The 16,770-nt window shown below is 52.0% G+C and overlaps 2 protein-coding genes across 4 annotated transcripts; both read right to left on the bottom strand.

Annotated features, from left to right (window-relative positions):
• Positions 1-38: 38 nt before the first annotated feature.
• Positions 39-4,407, bottom strand: Cyb561d1 (cytochrome b561 family member D1). Its single transcript, XM_090334358.1, has 3 exons — positions 4,260-4,407; positions 3,203-3,240; positions 39-2,743 (listed from the first exon to the last, which is right to left on the bottom strand). The coding sequence occupies exons 1-3, from the start codon at positions 4,405-4,407 to the stop codon at positions 2,240-2,242; spliced, it is 690 nt and encodes a 229-aa protein (XP_090190484.1). The 3' UTR covers positions 39-2,239.
• A 1,196-nt stretch (positions 4,408-5,603) lies between these two features.
• Positions 5,604-14,257, bottom strand: Atxn7l2 (ataxin 7 like 2). 3 transcript variants are annotated; one of them, XM_090334353.1, is made up of 11 exons: positions 14,045-14,257; positions 12,063-12,128; positions 11,589-11,693; positions 10,968-11,178; positions 10,392-10,678; positions 9,768-9,850; positions 9,161-9,402; positions 8,156-8,354; positions 7,889-8,010; positions 6,631-7,423; positions 5,604-5,751 (listed from the first exon to the last, which is right to left on the bottom strand). In XM_090334353.1, exons 1-11 carry the CDS (start codon positions 14,169-14,171, stop codon positions 5,737-5,739), a joined length of 2,250 nt encoding a protein of 749 aa, XP_090190479.1. In that variant the 5' UTR covers positions 14,172-14,257; the 3' UTR covers positions 5,604-5,736. The 3 variants fall into 3 exon arrangements, with proteins under 3 accessions (XP_090190479.1, XP_090190480.1, XP_090190481.1); XM_090334354.1 differs by having other exon boundaries at positions 10,392-10,582; XM_090334355.1 differs by lacking the exons at positions 12,063-12,128; positions 14,045-14,257 and adding an exon at positions 11,793-11,907.
• Between the last annotated feature and the right edge of the window lie 2,513 nt (positions 14,258-16,770).

Raw genomic sequence — 16,770 nt, 5'->3', positions numbered from 1 at the left:
GCCCACCCGCCCACCAGCCCCCCGCACCACCTGGGAGGAGGCAACACCTCAGGCAAGCTCAGGCTTCCCTGGCATCGCCTGCTTGCTCTCAGAGCAAGCTGGTGAACTCTTCCTGGCCTGGCGTATATATACAGGATAAGATGACACTCCCTCCCCCACACCCTTGGCCATGATGGAATCACTGGATCGAGTGACCCAGGTGAAAATTGACTCCATATAGTCCCGTAACCACTTCTTCCAAGTTCTTGTTATGCTGGATTGTTTGAGAGGGGAAAGGAGACACTGAAAGGGACATAAGCAATCACCACTGCACTATGGAGGCGTCTTTCCAGATGCCTGGGGTTTAGAGAACTCCAGGGAAATGCCATCTCATCAGAAGGAATTCCTGTGCTGTTGAATCTTACTTCTGAGCCACCTGGAGGAGAGGAGCCCTTGAATATGACAAGGCCTGGGATGTCTGATACTGACATTGAGAGCATCCCTCAAGATTTCCCCAAAACAGAGCTCCAGCCCCTATACCCAGGCCTCCCAGAATTCCCAGTGGGCTCCATCTCCCTGCAAAGAAATCTGCATAGCATCTCTTCATGGGTCTTGATCAATGGAGATCTCATCTCCCAGACTAAGCCATACTTCAGCTAGCTAATCTGGCATCCACCTTTCACCACCAAGGGCAGTCTAGGGAAATACTTTTAGCTGGATTTAGGAGGGGTCTCTATAGGGAAGAGAGCTCAGCTCTCATTTGCCAGCTGGCACTGATCCCAGCTCCTTTTAGGTCAAATTTCTGACAGGAGACACCTAAGTAAAGCTTAAATGATGGTGAGAAGAACCAGGGAGTCTCTGTTTTCCTTGGATCAGAAGACCTGTACCTCACTTCCTTGACCCTTATTTATTTTAAAAACTTTGGAGTTGTTCCATGAACAATATGCTGAGGCGAGACCCTAAGAAAGGCAAAATCACAAGATGCCTAGAACTACTTTGCCCTGAGAATGGGTGTGGGACAGAGCACATCCAGGTGCTGTGTATGGCCCAGATCCTAAGGTGGACCAAAGTATGTTCTTAGCTGAGTGAAGGACTAGGAATCAAAGGCTTGGTTAATCTGATTTTCCTCTGTTCCTGCATAACATTTTAAAGTGACTGCCTTTACTCTCTTATAAGTCCAGAAGGCCCTCTCTTGAACTCTTTCCACAGAGCCTAACCCTTAGGCCAAATCAGCTTAGATTTCTGAAGAACTACAAGGGAAGACTTATCCCTCCAGGAAAATAGAGAATGAATGTACGAATTACATCCTGAGTCTAAGTGGTCCGTCCATGCGGACCACAGCTAGGAAGGTATCAGTGACATCAAAAGATGGAAGGGATTTAAGAGATTGCTTAGAAACGTTCACAGGTGAGGAAATTCAGGTCCTGAGATATGGAATTTACCTAATGTTAGTTATGTAACAGAGCCTAAAGAGAAGCATCACACTGCTTTCTCAAGAGGTACCAAATCTGGTGTGGTGGTACAGGGTCTGTCATCCTAGCACTTGGGACCCTGAAGCAGGAGGTTGAGTTTGAGGCCAGACAGGGCTAGTGATTACAGGTCAGCTTTGGCTACACAGTGAGACTTTGTCTTAAAAAACAAAAACATACACAGTTAGATGCCAGTGGCACATGCCTATAATCCTAGTGACTCACGAGGCTGAGATCTAAAGACTGTGGTTTGAAGCCATGCCAGGCAGGAAAGTCCATTATTTCCAATTAATCATCAAAAACATTTTTTTAAAAGCCAGAAGATGAACTGTGGCTCAGTAGTAAAGTGTAAGCTTTGCACACAAAAGCTCTGGGACAGTGCCCAAACCCTGAGTTCAAGCCCCAGGACCAGCAAAAAAAAAAAAAAAAAAGTTTAGGGAGTAGAGGCAAATATCCACGGCTTCCATTTGTAACTTATAGAACCTCAACTCTACATCAGAAACCCAAGTAAGAATCACTACCAACCCTCCACCACTACCCAAAAAAGTCTGTCTTCTATTACTAGTAGATGCTTCAAGCTCAAGTTCCCCATCACATTCCATTGTGCTCAATACATTCCCCCATTGTGATTGGTTGGATCATCCTTCAACCAATGCAACCTGGGTTTCTGTAGCCTTTGGCCTAGAAAGTGCAAAAACTTGGCCACTTCTGAAATAGGTCCCTTAAATGTCACTAAGGAACCATTGAAGTACAAAGTAAATATTCCACCTAGAGTCAGTGTTTGGAGGTACTCAAATTTCCATTTTCTTCCTTGGCAAATAGGATCTAGAGATCTGGTGCATAATTACCAGGGCTGGGTACAGGGGCAGTGCTAGGCACAGATACCAGGCTGCACCTTTGATCTGGGCTTGGAACCACACTGTATACATGCCCAGGAGCACTGTTACTGTAGCCATTAAGTAGACAACAAGTCCACAAGTCAGATGGTAGAGCTTGAGGCGAGCTACCCTTGAGACCCTGGCTGCTTGGGGACAGAGGAGGAAAAGCCCACACAGTGCCTGGCCACCAGTGACCAGTAGTGTCAGAACTCCTACCCAGCTGTGCCAGGATTCCAGATGGGGCAGCTCACTTCGGATCTTGCTGGAGATGATGAAGCCCAGACCCAGGGCAGCACACAGGATGGTCACAGTCTGCCCTGCCCAGTGGAGTCGGATCCGGGCCTTTCGGGAACAGAAGAGGAACAAGGAGTGCTCAGGAGAGAAGAGTAGGATGGATTCAGCCATGCATAGGCAAAACTGTGAATATAGGAAAGGGCCAGTGAACCTCAGTTCTGTTTGGAGGCCTGAGAAAAAGGAGTTGTCATTACACATCTAAATAGAGAAGACAAAGGGTAAAGACAAAAGGACTTCCACCTGGACCTGCCTTACACAGGCCATTTCTTGACCAGTAGAACTGCAGATGTTAAACTTCTTCCTGAATTGCAGGAGCAATGACTTAATAACACCCCTTCCACAGCTTTTAGTCACCTGTGGAGAAATATGTTCCATGTCCTACTAACCTCTCAACCACTTAACTCTTTACATATGGCCCAACCCTTTATTTTCCCCAATTCCCAGGGAAAGGCAGGGCCTTAGCTGTCTCCCCCACCTCTCTGAGCCTTAGAAAGGCTGAGCCTCCTGAAAACAGGGTTCTTCCCCAGTGATGCAACTAAGAATATCTGAACTAATCAGTTGCAGATAAAAGTCCAAACTCACCGCCAAGGCCATGAATACAGGGTGCCAAGAGAAAAGACCTAAGAATCAAAGAGAACAGGCTGATTGCTGGGCACCATTGTCTCCCCCCCCCCCGCCCCCTTTCTATGGCTAGGTGGAGTTCAAAGAATCTGGTTACAAGGGAAAGTTTGACATACCAACCCCGATTCTAATTTTAAAAAATCAGGAAAATTGGGCACCAGTGGCTCACACCTGTAATTCTAGCTACTCAGGAGTATGAGTTCTGAAGATCATGGTTCAAAGCCAGCCTAGGCAGGAAAGTCCGGGACACTCATATCTCCACTAGACATTCATATCTCCAATAAACTACCCAGAAAAGCCAGAAGTGGTGCTCCAGCTCAAGTGGTAGAGTGCTATCTGTGAGCAAAAGAAGTTCAGGGATGGGCTGGGAATGTGACTTAGTGGTAGAGTGCTTGCCTAGAATGCATGAAGCCCTGGGTTGGATTCTTCAGTACCATATACGCAGAAAAGGCCAGAAGTAGCGCTGTGACTCAAGTGGTAGAGTACTAGCCCGAGTAAAAGAAGCTCAGGGACAATGCCCAGGCCCTGAGTTCAAGCCCCAGGACTGGCCAAAAAAAAAAAAAAAAAAGCTCAGGGAGACCCCCTATGCCCTAAATTCAAGCTCTAGGACCAGCAAATCAAGTATTGGTAATTATGAATACCAACCAGGAAATTAGGGCAAAAGGGAGCTGCCAGGGGGCCTTAGAGTGGGTAACCGAGAATGCCTCCCTGTAAGCACACCCAACTTGGGTTGAGTTCCCCATCTGGCACTTCTTGGCTACCAACCCTGTTCTAGGGTAGACTTCAATCTCTTTCCTTCACTAGTATCCTCCAACAGGAGTCTTGGTCCGGTCTTTTCAGTAGCCAGTCTTTGCCCTCAACTCCCACCACCGCTGTACCCACAGCCCCACCCTTCCAGGACCCCCGTGCCACGCCCACGGGCCCCTCCCCTGCTGGGGTCGCGTAGCCAGGCTCCTGGCGCTCCGAGCTGCGGCCCCTAGGCTCCGCCCCCTCCCCTGGCCCCGCCCCGCGCACTCACTGGTTCCTGGTCGGGACAGAACAGTCAGAAAGATGGTGAAGCCCAAAGCCACCAGGTGTGCCAAGATCCCACTGCCTCTTCGCAGCCAGCGGGTCAATCTCGGCTCCCGTGCAGGTGCTGGGACCAGATCGACCTCCAGCGGCTGCATGGCTGTGCCGGGCCAGCCCGTACAGTCCAGCTGTCTTCCGGGTTTGCGATCGCGGAGGCGGCGGCGGCGGCGGCGGCGGCGGCGGCGGCGGCGGCGGCGGCGGCTGTCAGGAGTGGCTCCTCCCCGGGGAAGCCGCCGCCAGAGCCGCCAAGGCATTCACAGCGCCCCCTGAGGGATGGGGGGGAAAGCCTCCAGAAACCCCGACCTACCCCCGGGACAACTCCCCGCCCACCAGGAGCTGTATGTCAAGCAGCCTCTGGAAATTACATCTGCGGCAATTGATTCCAGTGAACCTCAAATCGCACACTTGGTACCCTGTCTCGGGTGTGAAACTAGTATTTTAAGCAGCTCTCCAGAAGTATTGGTGTTCCCAGGCTGCATACTCGTTTGCTATTTCCTCTTTTGCTTATTAAGGAGCAAGATTTCTCCCTACCCAAATGCCAAGGAAAAACAAAAGGAAAAGACAAAGCCAAAAAATAAAATAGTTCCTTGCAATGTGAATTCCGGTTTGAAGACTGAAGGGGGGAGATGCAAGTCTCATACCCATCTGCACAGGAATGGTCTCCAGTGAGATACTTGGAAGAACTGGCACTACAAGCCCATGCCATCTCAACAGCTGCTTAGCTCCGAGCCTTTCTGCAGCCTTTCCCCATCCTGCCTTCAAAAAGATGTAGTCCAACCCATGTAGTCCTTCCTGGGAGAGGTTCTATCCATCCTAAAGGGCAAACCCACAGTACAGGAAGAAAGACCAAAACAAAATCGACAGAAACCAGGGACATCTTGAAAGCATTAACCAACCTAGATCAATCTGCATGGCTGAGAAAACAAGGCTGCTGGTGAGAGGTAGAAGGGCAAAACTGAGATGTAAAAAGGGATGGAGACCCAGGATCTCTGGAAGACCAGAAAAGGGCCAGAAACCAACTCCCAAAGATCCTGGGGACAAAGACCTAACAGCAAAGTCAACAGTGCAACTCCCTCTTCCCTCTCTAGTTTCTCTTCCCAGTGGGACCAGAGTGGTATGTTAGGGTCAACATTCTAGAGGAGGCTTGTATCACATGCCTCATCATCCTATCTGGATGGGACTGCCTGTCACCTCAGCTTCCAAGGGTGGGATTAGGCACACTAAGGACACTCATTTTGCTACATTTTCTTCCTTTTCATCGTTTTCTTAGCAGCAACACAACAAGGAGACAGTCTTGAGGTATTTTAAAGTGTTTTTTTTTCTTAAAAAAAATAATATAAAGTTATAAAAAGCGGCAGCAGCCTGGGGCCTGGTCTGGAGGGGAGGAGGTGCTGGCGGCTCCGTTGCAATGGACAGGCACTTTCTTGTTAATGGGCTTTTGACTGCAGGAAGACAAGAGGCAAGAGATAGGGTCAGGGTTCATTCTACTCAGTGCCTTTGTAGACTATAAGGCCTAAATCTTGATTTCCTATTGTGGGTCTGATAAATACAACTGAGCAAGGGGAAGATGAATGCCAACTAGGGCAGCCTATGTAGTAAAGCTGGAAAACACATGTGTAAATGCACATATATACACACACACAATGAATCCCTTAACAATGGTCAGACTTCACTCCCTTCTGGGTACCAGCGGAGTTGACATGCACCTGGCCCATGTTAAAACTGGGGTTACATCCCCCTGTCCCATCTCCCAGATGTCCCTCCAGGCAGAGATCATATGGATAGCTCAAAGCAGGCTCCAATAGAAATGACAAACCTGGCTGCAGGCTTCACTAGAAAAACCTCTGCCACCTGAACCTACTGAGAAGCTGGAGCACGGCACAAGTGCACGGGAGCACACGTGCCTAAGTGGGCCTTGAGTTGTCCATCTGCTCTTCAATGCCCCGATGCCCAGAAGAACCACCCAGGAACAGGACCAGCTGCTCAATATGTTGAGCTACAGCTCAGAGACTCAAACTTCCATTCCTTTGGATGTTGGAGGTAGTTCTAGGTCCTGGGGTGAGGGCCATAGCCATTTCAGAAAGAAGTGGTCCTTTGATTAAGTCAAAAACAAGGGCAGGGGGAAAAGGTCCATCAGGTAAAAGCTGGCGTCACCATGCTGAAAGCTCATCTATGGTTTCCTAAAGAAGATAGCCCCAAAACTCTTTCCCCATGTTTCAGTCCTCTACTTAACACCATCTCCATGTCAAGTACCTACTGACCTCACGGTCAGCCCTCCTGACCCCTGTCTGCCCACGCACTGCAGGGAGCTAGGCTGGTACCTTCAGTGTAGAACACTTCTCCTCAAAGGCCAGGGTTGGGCCTGGCTTCTTGCGGCGCACAGAGGAGGCTGCGTCAGCAGGGACACCCGCCTGACAGTGCTTGGCTTTCACTGGCCGGCAGTAAGTGGCCAGATTTTTCCTCTTCTTGGCTACCTCCTCCTCAGAGAGGCAGTTGGCAGGCAATGCCTTGGCTGGGTGACTGATGATGTCTCGGTTCTCCAGCTGAGCCTTGACAGGCGTGGAAGGTGGATGGGGGGAACCCCGACAGTCCAGGGGCCCTGTTCTTTTTACTCTTGGCCCCACTGTCCCATTAAACCCCATGCCCAGAGCTGTTTTAGTCTTGGCTGACAGACCCCGGCAGCCAGAGGGTTTGCCTTTTCCGGTGGGCTCCAGAATGCAGGTCCGTTTGAAAGTGGTAGGGCCTGGGGATAATTTCCGCTTTCGAGAAGGGGCCTCTACCTCTGCTCCATCCTTGCTTTTAGACAACTTGCTGGCCTTGGAAGGTGGCAGCTTGCTGAAGGATGGAGATGGTGTGTTGGCAGGTAGAGGTGAGGTGATAGCCTGGGTGCCACCCGTGCACTCAGCCTGGCTGCAGGCAGCTGCTACACTAGGAGAGCCTGCAGGGTAGCTAGGGACCAGGTTGTCCTTGATGGGAGGCGTAGAGGCTGGGCAGGCAGGTCTGGGGGGTGGGCCTGGAAGTCGGGGGCAGCTGCCCATAGTGGGTGGGCTCAGGGGAGCAGATAAGGAGGAACTGACAAGGTGTGATGGAGGTTCAGCTGCAGGTGGGATCTTCCTATAGCAAAAAGAGAGCCCCACTGTGACTGCCAAGCAAACAAGAACGCCTCCCAACATCCATTCTCTCCCACACTGATAAATGACCAGTACAACCCCACAGCTGCTGCCATCTGCTGGCAGACACTGGAACTGAGGGCTGAGGAAGGCACAGGTTGAGGAAGGAATTAGAACAGACTGAATAGTAGTAAGCTGTGTATCTCTAATATAATGATACAGTGGGCATCCCTAATTCCACATCACCCAAAGGTACTGAAAGTGATACATGACTGTCTAGATCCAGCCCCACACCTCCCACTCGGGTCCTTCTTTAGGCTGCCACACCCCTACTCCATGCCACTTATCATCTGGGATCTAATTAGCAGTTAGCCAAGGCACGATAGAGGGTATGTGTCAGGGATTGAAGCTTCTGAAGCCCATGTACACTCAGGGCTGAGGAGGGAAATTCTGGGCCCCAGAGACTCACTTCCACATGTGGGAGCTAAGGTGCCTCTCCAGCATAGAGCTGAGTGCTGAGCAGAACCGGTCCAGCCGGCGGCTAAACACATAACATCCCGGGCTCACTAGCCGGCTCCCAAAGGTGCAGAACTGGAGGCAGAAGGAAAGAATGTGGTTGGTGGGGCTGAAGGACACAGAGCATCTGCAAGTAATCTCGGAACTTTTCCCCATTCTGTGGCCCAGAAGGATTGGACCACTCCCCACTTCCACCCCAGAACCCTGCCCAGGTCCTTACCGCCTGTGGGCGTGGGGGCCGGGTTGCATAATGGCAGTCAGGAGGGAGGTGAAGATCCTCAGATGTCCCCTCCTCCTCACTCTCCTCGCTGGAGGCCTGGGCCCCACCCCGGGGTAGGGGGAAAGGGAACAGGCCTGGGTCCCCATCACCACCACAGAAGCCATCATCATCCAACTCACTCTCAGAAGAGGCCCGGGACCTAGAAGGACCAAAGGGATGTGAAGGTGATGTGACTGGTGTGAGATCATACCCGCCAAGCTTAAACAGCCAAGGCAAACACTCTGCTGGGCAATCAGAGGAAGAGGAAGGAGTAAAGGCTGGGAGGGCACGACAGAGCTCACAGAGTAAGAGACAGAGCCCAAGGCCGTAGCTCCCAAGGTGTTCTCTCCCAAGCCCCGGCACATCCCAGGCCCTGCCTCCTTAGGGGGAAAATCTGCTCCAGATTCGCCTCCTCCAGAAAAATCTTCCGAGCTTAACTGCACCCAGCTCTGCTCAGCCCAGTCAACTCTCTCAACCCCCTTCTTGCACCACATATTCCTGTGAGCCTGTCTGGGAGCTGAGCCTGTGTTTCGTGTCTGCCCCTGGTGTTACAGGCAGAGATGCGTGTGTGTCTCCTTCGGCAAGGCAAGCTCTCCCAGGGATCCAGCGCAGCCTCTGCACACGAAGGGGGCCAGTGAATGAATACACAGTACAACTGCCTTGCCCAGGACCCTGACCCTTTCAGCTCCCCAGTGACAAGTTTTGGCTTGTTGGAAGTAGCTGGGAAAATGTTTGTATTGGGTCTAGCATACCTCAGAGAGGAATAGGAGAATCACCTGCTTCCAAACCACTGCAGGGCACAGATATCCCTCCCCAACACACACTCATACACACACATACACCCATACACTCAGGTCTCAGTGAACACATTTTCCAGGATATCCCCTGGGCCTGTCTCCAATGTTCCCTGGTGCCTTAAGGGCTGAATATACCCAGGTGACGTGAGGGGATCGACTCTGGACATACCTGGGAAATGCACAGTATGGGTAAGTCTGCTTGGCACGAGCGGAAAAAGTGCTGCTGGGTGCAGCTGCTGCCACAGCCTGGATGAAGGAGGGAGGTTCCTGGGAGGGCGCCGCCTCCTTGCGCCCTGGGCTCTTCTCCTTAGGACATTCTCCTTTTCGGGAGTTGGCCTTCAGCTCTGCCACTAGCACGTCAAAATCCTTGGACCGGCCCTGGACCTCTCGGCGCTGGTGCACCGAGTGGATCTAGAATACAGCAGGGTGGAAGGGTGGGAAGGGTTGTGAGCTGAGCAGGGGTGAGGGGCAGCGGTGTGCTCTGGCCTAGGCAAGCGGAGAAAGAGGGAGTGTGAGTGTGTTTGTGGGTGAGTGTGTATTTGTTTTACTCCCCCATGAGGCCAACACCCTCCTTTAGTTGGGGGGAGGGGGTATGAAAGCTACTCCCTGCCTGCTGGTCCCACCTCGTGCCCACTGAGGTGAGGGGGTAGCCTCCTCTTCCCTTTCCCATCCCCTGAGCTGGGTCTTTAGGTCTTTCCACATTCTTCTATTGAAGAAGACTCCCAGGTCCCATGTCTGTGTTGTTTTCCCTCACCGTACAATGGGGATGGGGCTACCTTGCAGGTCAGCAGGCGGGTACAGATCTTTTTGGTCTCTGGATTTATGACTCCACACTGCCTGTTGAGGTCACATTCCTTCCCTGTGGGTAAAGAGGTTTCAGTGAACCAGAGGCTACTTTTAACAAATTCATGAGAGAATCTAGCCTCTTCCTACGAAGGGCCTGGGAAGAATCAGGACAAAGACAGAGAGGTTCACTTTCCAGAGTAACTCTTCTCTTAAGGATGGACTTCCCCTGTCCCTAGCCCCAGCATTCCTCCCAGAAACTGTAGGCCCAAAGGAGGGCAGCACACAGCAAGAAGCAAAAGTAGCCATAGGCATCTGGGATGCCAGGAAAACCAGCTGTGAGATGGGAGAAAGGGGATCACAGACAATTGTCCAAGGACAGGATGAATAATTCTGCCTGCTTGGGCAGAACCTCCCTCAGCCTAGCTCAGGAGATCCAAGCTAGAGAAGCTTCCTGAGAACAGGTAGGTCAGGAGATTATAGAGTTCCTGCACTTCGCAAGCTACGATGGCCAGGCCCATCTATTCCTGACTTCCAACCCTTCTAGCCCAAGGACAGAACAGCCCAATGAGTCCCCCACTCTACCTTTCCTGACCCCAAGGACCATGACTACTCACGAGCCATCTTCCGGTGGGTTTTGGGGGGCAGCCTGGTCCCACTGGGCTCCTTCTCCGGGGGGCTGCTTTCGGCCCGGTGGCTGGAACCCTCACTGGGGATTATCTCACTGCTCTCTCTGCCAGGAGGTTCTTTAGAAGGGAGAGCCATGGGGGCTTTTCCAGGGGAGTCCTTGGGGAGGCCGCCTGGCTGGCTGAGGAAAGCAGAGGGTGGGGCCACCCTGATTCCATGTCCATCGGGCTTCGGGAGACTGGACATCTTCTCCAGATTCACCACAGGCACGAAAAGGCTACACGTGGAAAGAGGGTATGGGCTGGGGTGTGGGAGGCTGGGTCTGGGTGCTGAACTCTGGCCTAGAGCTATCTCTTCCCTGGCCCTGGATCTTGGGTGGGCTCCAGGAGGGGTGTGGTACATGGGGAAAGCGGCACTCACAAGCCCTTGAGTCTGTGGAAAGGAGCTATAGATGGGCAAGTGGCCTTCTGCAATGTGCAATACCCTTGACCCAGGGCCATCTCCATTGGTGTCAACCTCTCTCTGGGTCAGGGTCAGGGTTGGTCTTGGGGAGTCTACAGACTTACCAGAGGTTGTCCTTCTGGGTCTTCTCTGGAGGCTGATGGCCACGGCTCCGGGACCCCTGGCCCTTCTCCCTGGAGGAGGTTTTGGTGGAACCGGGGGCTCTGCAAGCTGGACCCTGCCCATTCACTACATGGCATTTCTGAGAGCTGGCAGGGGCTGGAGGTGGGGGTGGGACCCGGGCATAAAGCTTGCTGAGGGGCCCATGTCTTCTTTCTGTCACCAGGAGGTAGGAGAGAATAAAGGAGGTGAGTGGTATCACGGACCTCATTTCCCAACCCCCAACCAAACCATTTTCTCATACCACGAGAAAAATCTGAGTTCCTAAGCTTATACTGTGAATTTGCTTTCTTCCATTTCCAAACTGAGTTTTCAAGACTCAAAATCCTAGACCCAGATTCCTGAATCTCTTACTATCCCTGGATGCTGGAAGTTTGCTCAACCAATAACTTGAAACTCCACAATATCCTGGAACTGTCCTCCCCCACCCCACCACCCGCTTCCCAAGGACTTTCCTATCCCTAGGACAGCCTTCCATTATCCTCACGTGATGTCCTCGCTGTCCTAAGAGTTCTGGATTCCACCTCCCCTCACCCTTCATCTTTCTTCCCTAGGGCTTCTCTCACCACAGTGCTTCTGGAAAGCTTGAGGCTTCACCACCTGGCTGCAATGGTTACACACAACCAAATAGAAGTCATCATGGGCAGGGCAGTGCCCAAATATGGACATATCTGCAATCACAGAAACGCTTTATCACTGGGGCTGGAGAAGCAGGGTTTCCTTGTAAGATCAGAACACACCACCACCCCACCTCCCAGAGGGTGCTTCACCTCCTGACTGATGTGTCAAGCTTTCTGCTGGATATTCCCAGTCTTCAGAGTTCAATCTAACTGGGCCTGAAGTATACAGAGCTTTTACGTGAGTGGGCACCCATCACCTATGATTAGGATAGCCAACAACAGGTCACAGCAGGCAAGGCTCACTCAGTCCTATCAAAATGAGGATCTTCAGCCCTACTGCTTCAACAGCCACCTCCTGAAGGAAGAGGGGAGAGTGGCCCTGTTTGCCCTGGGTCCCAGCCCCCGTGCATCGAGTCCCACCTTCTTTAATGAGAGTCATAGCATCCAACTTCTTCATGTTTTTACTACTCTCTTCCAGCTCAGCCCCTGGAGGAAAAACACAGCTCAGAAGGTCCACTCTCTTCCCAGAGCCCTACCTCCTGGTGGAACAAGACCCCCAGCCCAGCACTACGGAGCTCACACTCCCTAACAAGCCCCTGGTGCTCAGACTCTCCAGAGAACCTTTCAATGGCTCCTTCTCAAGGCCCATCCTGCATCTGCTCTTCTGGGATGAACTGGTTTCATTGAAGAAGAATCTGGCCATCTTTCTTCTTGCCCCTCAACTCCTTAGTGTAGGTTAGGGCTCTAACTGCTGACTAGTTGGGTGAGTTGGGTAAATATCATCCCTTTCTAGGTTTCTTTCTCACTTAAAGGAAACTGGTTCTGATTTTTTTTTTCTTTTTGAAGGTACTTGAATCACTCCTTGAGATTTCTCCCACAAATCTTTGTGGCTATTTTGTAGCAGTCCCCAAAAGCTACTATCCTGTTCCCCTCCTCATAAATTGCTTTAGGTTTACCTGAGATATCATAATGTTATCAAAGTTATACTCAGTTTTCTCAGGTCCTGCACTGATTAGATGGTCACAGAACAGAGATGATGCTAGATTGAGGCCCATTGACATCTCCAATGTCTCCTTGGTCAGCTAGGCAAACCCCCTCCTCTTCCTAGAGGGGCTCTGGCCAAAGGGTTGCTTTCCTACTTCAGTTTTTGGGTTAATGACAAAAACATTTTAGCTATGCAAAGCAGCTTCTTCCATCCTCCTATCTTACTCACCCCCCCTCCCTCTCCCTTGAGAAAAAAAAAATCAATTCTGAGTCACTGAACCAGTCTGACTCCATTTCCGGTTCTTAGTTCACCCAGACCCTGACAGTGGCCCCACCCTGGCCACCCAGCACAGGGCAGTCCCACAGTGGCCTACGCACCCACTTAGGTTTGCTCTTAGATGCTCACTCACAGATGAGCCCCTTTTGAGGTGAGAAGATTACTGGCCATCTTATATAATATCCAGATATGAGGCATGGTGAGTTGGACAGGCAAGAGACAAGGGGCAGCTCCCACTCTGAAGTCCGTTAAATGCAATTATGGGGAATGATGGACAGAATGGAGCTGAGAGTCAGATGTCTCAAAGAACAAGTGTCATTAGAGACTGTTCCATGAGGTCTCCTGCTCCATCTCTTCTCACTTGCAAACTTCTTTAGGGGCGTGATGCCTGCTGTCACCCCCAAAGGCCATGAGGCCAGGTGTTCCCTGGAGCCCAGAAGACAAAGATGAGAAAAAGGGGCTATAGGCCCACTCGCCAAAGGCACGGGGGGGGGGGTACAGAAAGTGAGGGTCAGGGAAGAGAGCCAAGAGGCAGGGCAAAAGGCCCGAGGAAGGACCAGGGTCAGAGGCATGGATGGATGGACTGAAGGCGGAAAGGAGAGGAGGATGGATAGATGGGTGGAAAAACTCATGCGGAGGGGGCAGAGGTCCATGAGTACCGCAACCAGTAGGAAAACGCTAAAAAGGTGCTGGAGGTGTGGGGGGCAAAAGGCAAAGACACCAGGGGGGTGCTGAGGGGGGCATAGAAGTGGGGTGCGTGGGAAACACGTGGAGAGGACTGTTGCGGATGGGAAGAGCCGGAGCAGGTGCAGGAGGGGCGGAAACTGGAGACTAGAATTCAAGGGAAAAGATAAAGGCAAGTAAACGTGGGGGCAGATACGGGCTCTGGCAGAGAAAGAGAGAGAGACGGAGACAGAGACGGAGGAGGGTAGGGTGGGCTGCAAGCGGTGAGTCGGCGCTAGGACCCGGCGACGCAAAGGTGTCGGAGAGGGCGGGCACTAGGACCCGGCGGGTCCTTTGTTTGGGGGGCCGGGGAGCCGGACGGCGGCTCCTGTCGGCGGCTCCCCTCAGCTGGCGGGGGCCGGGAGGGGGGAGGGGAGGCAGTGATGGGGTCCTCAGACTCTAAGGTGGCCGTACTCACCGTCGGCCGCAGGCAGGTCGGCCCGCTCCACCCACGAGCTCCAGCTCTGTCCCGCGAAGTCATCGAGACTCGGCACCCGCCGCTCCAGAGCGGCCATTGCTGCCGCCGCGCGTTCACGCACCGCCATCACCGCCGCGGACGCGCGCCCGCCCCGGCGCCGCCGCCGCGCGGCCCTCGCCCCCCCCCCTCGGCCGGGCCGCGGGCACGCCTCCTTCTCCCCTACCTTTCCAGCTCACCCTGTGCGCAGGCGCAGCTTCGGTCGCCGCCCCCCACCTCCCTCCACATGGCTTTCTGGGAAATGTAGTTTCCGAGCGGCGTTGTAGCCTACGGAGCTCCCCGAGAGAGCCTTCGGAAACGCACAATTGCAGGGGGAAAAGGAGATCAGAGCCCCAGGATCTCTTCTCCTAACCTTTGTGCGCACATTTCTTTGTGCCACCACTACTCTCTCCCCAGCGTGCACACACTCGTACACACACACACACACACACACACACACACACACACACACACACACACACACACACAACCAGCCCCAAACCTCTCTCTGCCCAAGACGCCCCTGTTGAAGCCGGGCGTCCACCAGCTGGCTGGCGCCAGTTCCCGGCCTGGCGGCCGCCGAGCAACTCTACCCCCCTGTAATGGGGTAGGTGCAGGGAGGTGGGCGCAGTGAATCAGAAGGGCAAGGGGAGGGAGTCTAGGCTGTGCTGAAGGACACGGGGGTTGGAGTGGGGGAGGGCCTGGGCTCCCGAGCCCTTCCTCCCTCGGTGGGAAACCCACGCTGCCCTAATGCAGAACAGGGCGCTGGAGCGCCGTTGTCTGGGGAGGATCGGGCTGCGCTGACCCAAGATCACCTGTCAGGATGACAGAAGGCGCTCTGGTTCAGTCAGCGCTGGAACTAGGATGGCCCCCAGGCTGCTGGTGTTGGCTCGTGTTTGCTGATCCTCCTGAGAAGGGCGATCGATACCCTGCACTGCCTCTTCCCAAACCCTGGCTAGATCCTGAGTCCATCCATCATTTTGGCTTCTTTTTCTAATGAATATTCTTCGCTGCTGGAAGAGCTGGTACTAAAGACTTTGCTACAAGGAGATTTCCCATCAGATCTGTCGTTTTCCTCGCTGAGGCCCAGAAAGTATCACCTTTATCACTCACCTCTTTTACTATTATTATTATTACTATTATTATGCTGATAACGTTTCTTCCTAACCTCCTCACCCCCCACAAAAAAACAGACAAAAATCTGTCTCTGCCTCTTCATCATTTGATCAGTCAAGAAATAGTAATCCTTTCTCCCCCTTCTCAAATCCTCACACTCTCACCCCATATCTCATCTATTTAGCTGAAAGGAAACCAAGTTTGGGAGCAAAACGTCAAAAGTTCTATGACATTAAGATCTCAGCTATCTTCTTTTCATCCAGGGAAATTTTAAGGACTTTGAAGATAATATCTGAGAGGAGAGATTCTTAACATGAGACCCATGGATGATTTCCAGGACCTGATGACATTGACTGTGAAACTGTGCCCAAGTGCATTTTTCTAGGGCATGTAAATAGAGTGTGAATACTACATTTGAGTGTGGAGGTTTGTTCAGCAAGAAGCTTATAATAAGCCAGTGTGTGTGTATATGTGTGTGTGTGTGTCTGTGTATGTGTGCTGGTGACACATGTCATCCTAGCTACTCAGGAGACAGAGATCTGAGGATTGCAGTTAAAGGCAGAAAAGCTCATTAATTATCTCCAATTAAGCCAGAGGTGGAGCTGTCGATCAAGTGGTAGCATAATATCCGGGAACAAAAAAGCTAAAGGATACCTCTTAGGCCCTGAGTTCAAATCCCTGTACCAGTGTTTGTGCATGCACATGTGCATGCACAAGCACCCACATGTGCACAAGGGCACACATGCATGTGCACACACACACACACACACACACACACACAATCTGTATGTGTCAGAGAATGAAGCATATGGCCCTCAGATTTCTGATAGGAAGCTTGTCTGGGTCACAGATGGTAGGAGAGCAAATGGAAACGCATTGTGGAAGCCACTATTTCTCCTCCTCTGAGTTTGCTCCAAATTTGCTAATGAGTTTCAGTTACTTTGGACAAATGGAGTGTCACAAAAAGAGACAATGTCACCAGACTGATGCCTGCCAGGAACAAGTACTCAGCCAGCACTCTATTGCTTAGGCTGCAGAGTAGAGAGGAGTGGAATGGAGTCTTGGTGGAAATGCTGATATTTATCCAAGGTCTTAAAGAAAGGGAGAGGAGGAAAAATAAATCCCCAGGAGGGCTCCAGTCTTGGCTCCTTCATGGCAAATGCTTGCAGCACTGTTTATTCAAATGTATAATAAAGCACCAGAAAACAACATGCAACATTCTCCCCTCACCCCGACCTGCAACTGCAGAACCCATGACCATAATGTTGGTGGGCTCGTGTCCAGGAGAGATCCTAGATGGGCACTTTGGCAGGGTCAGAGTTTATCAGGGCAAAGGGCAAGTGCCCTGTCTATTGGCCTCCTACAGCAGCTGGAGAAACTAGATATCTCCTACATTGGGTTCCACTAGGCAAAGCAGTGATGTCAGCCCTGGCTGGAAGGAGACTCGAGTCCTGTGAGGACAGCCTTGCCCTTGGCACTTGGTCTAGCCCAGCCCTCTGGAGGCAGTGAAGTGAAATGGCCTTTCCTAGGATGGCCATGGTGAAAGTGACCATAGCCTAAATCAAGGATCTATA

This window comes from Megascapheus bottae, chromosome 6 (genome assembly GCF_031878675.1).
Source record: "Megascapheus bottae isolate mThoBot1 chromosome 6, mThoBot2.hap1, whole genome shotgun sequence".
Taxonomy (NCBI): Eukaryota; Metazoa; Chordata; class Mammalia; order Rodentia; family Geomyidae; genus Megascapheus; species Megascapheus bottae.
The sequence above is the reverse complement of the archived record's forward strand: the minus strand, read 5'-3'. Positions and strand labels throughout refer to the sequence as shown.

Coding starts and splice junctions, on each gene's coding strand:
- Atxn7l2 (XM_090334353.1), bottom strand. CDS start 14,171: ATGGCGGTGCGTGAACGCGCGGCGGCAGCAATGGCCGCTCTGGAGCGG. Junction 11,694..12,062: donor TATGACTCTCATTAAAGAAG/GTGGGACTCGAT, acceptor CTGTGATTGCAG/ATATGTCCATATTTGGGCAC. Junction 10,679..10,967: donor ACCCAGAAGGACAACCTCTG/GTAAGTCTGTAG, acceptor TTCCACGTGTAG/CCTTTTCGTGCCTGTGGTGA.
- Cyb561d1 (XM_090334358.1), bottom strand. CDS start 4,407: ATGCAGCCGCTGGAGGTCGATCTGGTCCCAGCACCTGCACGGGAGCCG. Junction 3,241..4,259: donor TCTGTCCCGACCAGGAACCA/GTGAGTGCGCGG, acceptor TTTGATTCTTAG/GTCTTTTCTCTTGGCACCCT. Junction 2,744..3,202: donor CTGTATTCATGGCCTTGGCG/GTGAGTTTGGAC, acceptor CTATATTCACAG/TTTTGCCTATGCATGGCTGA.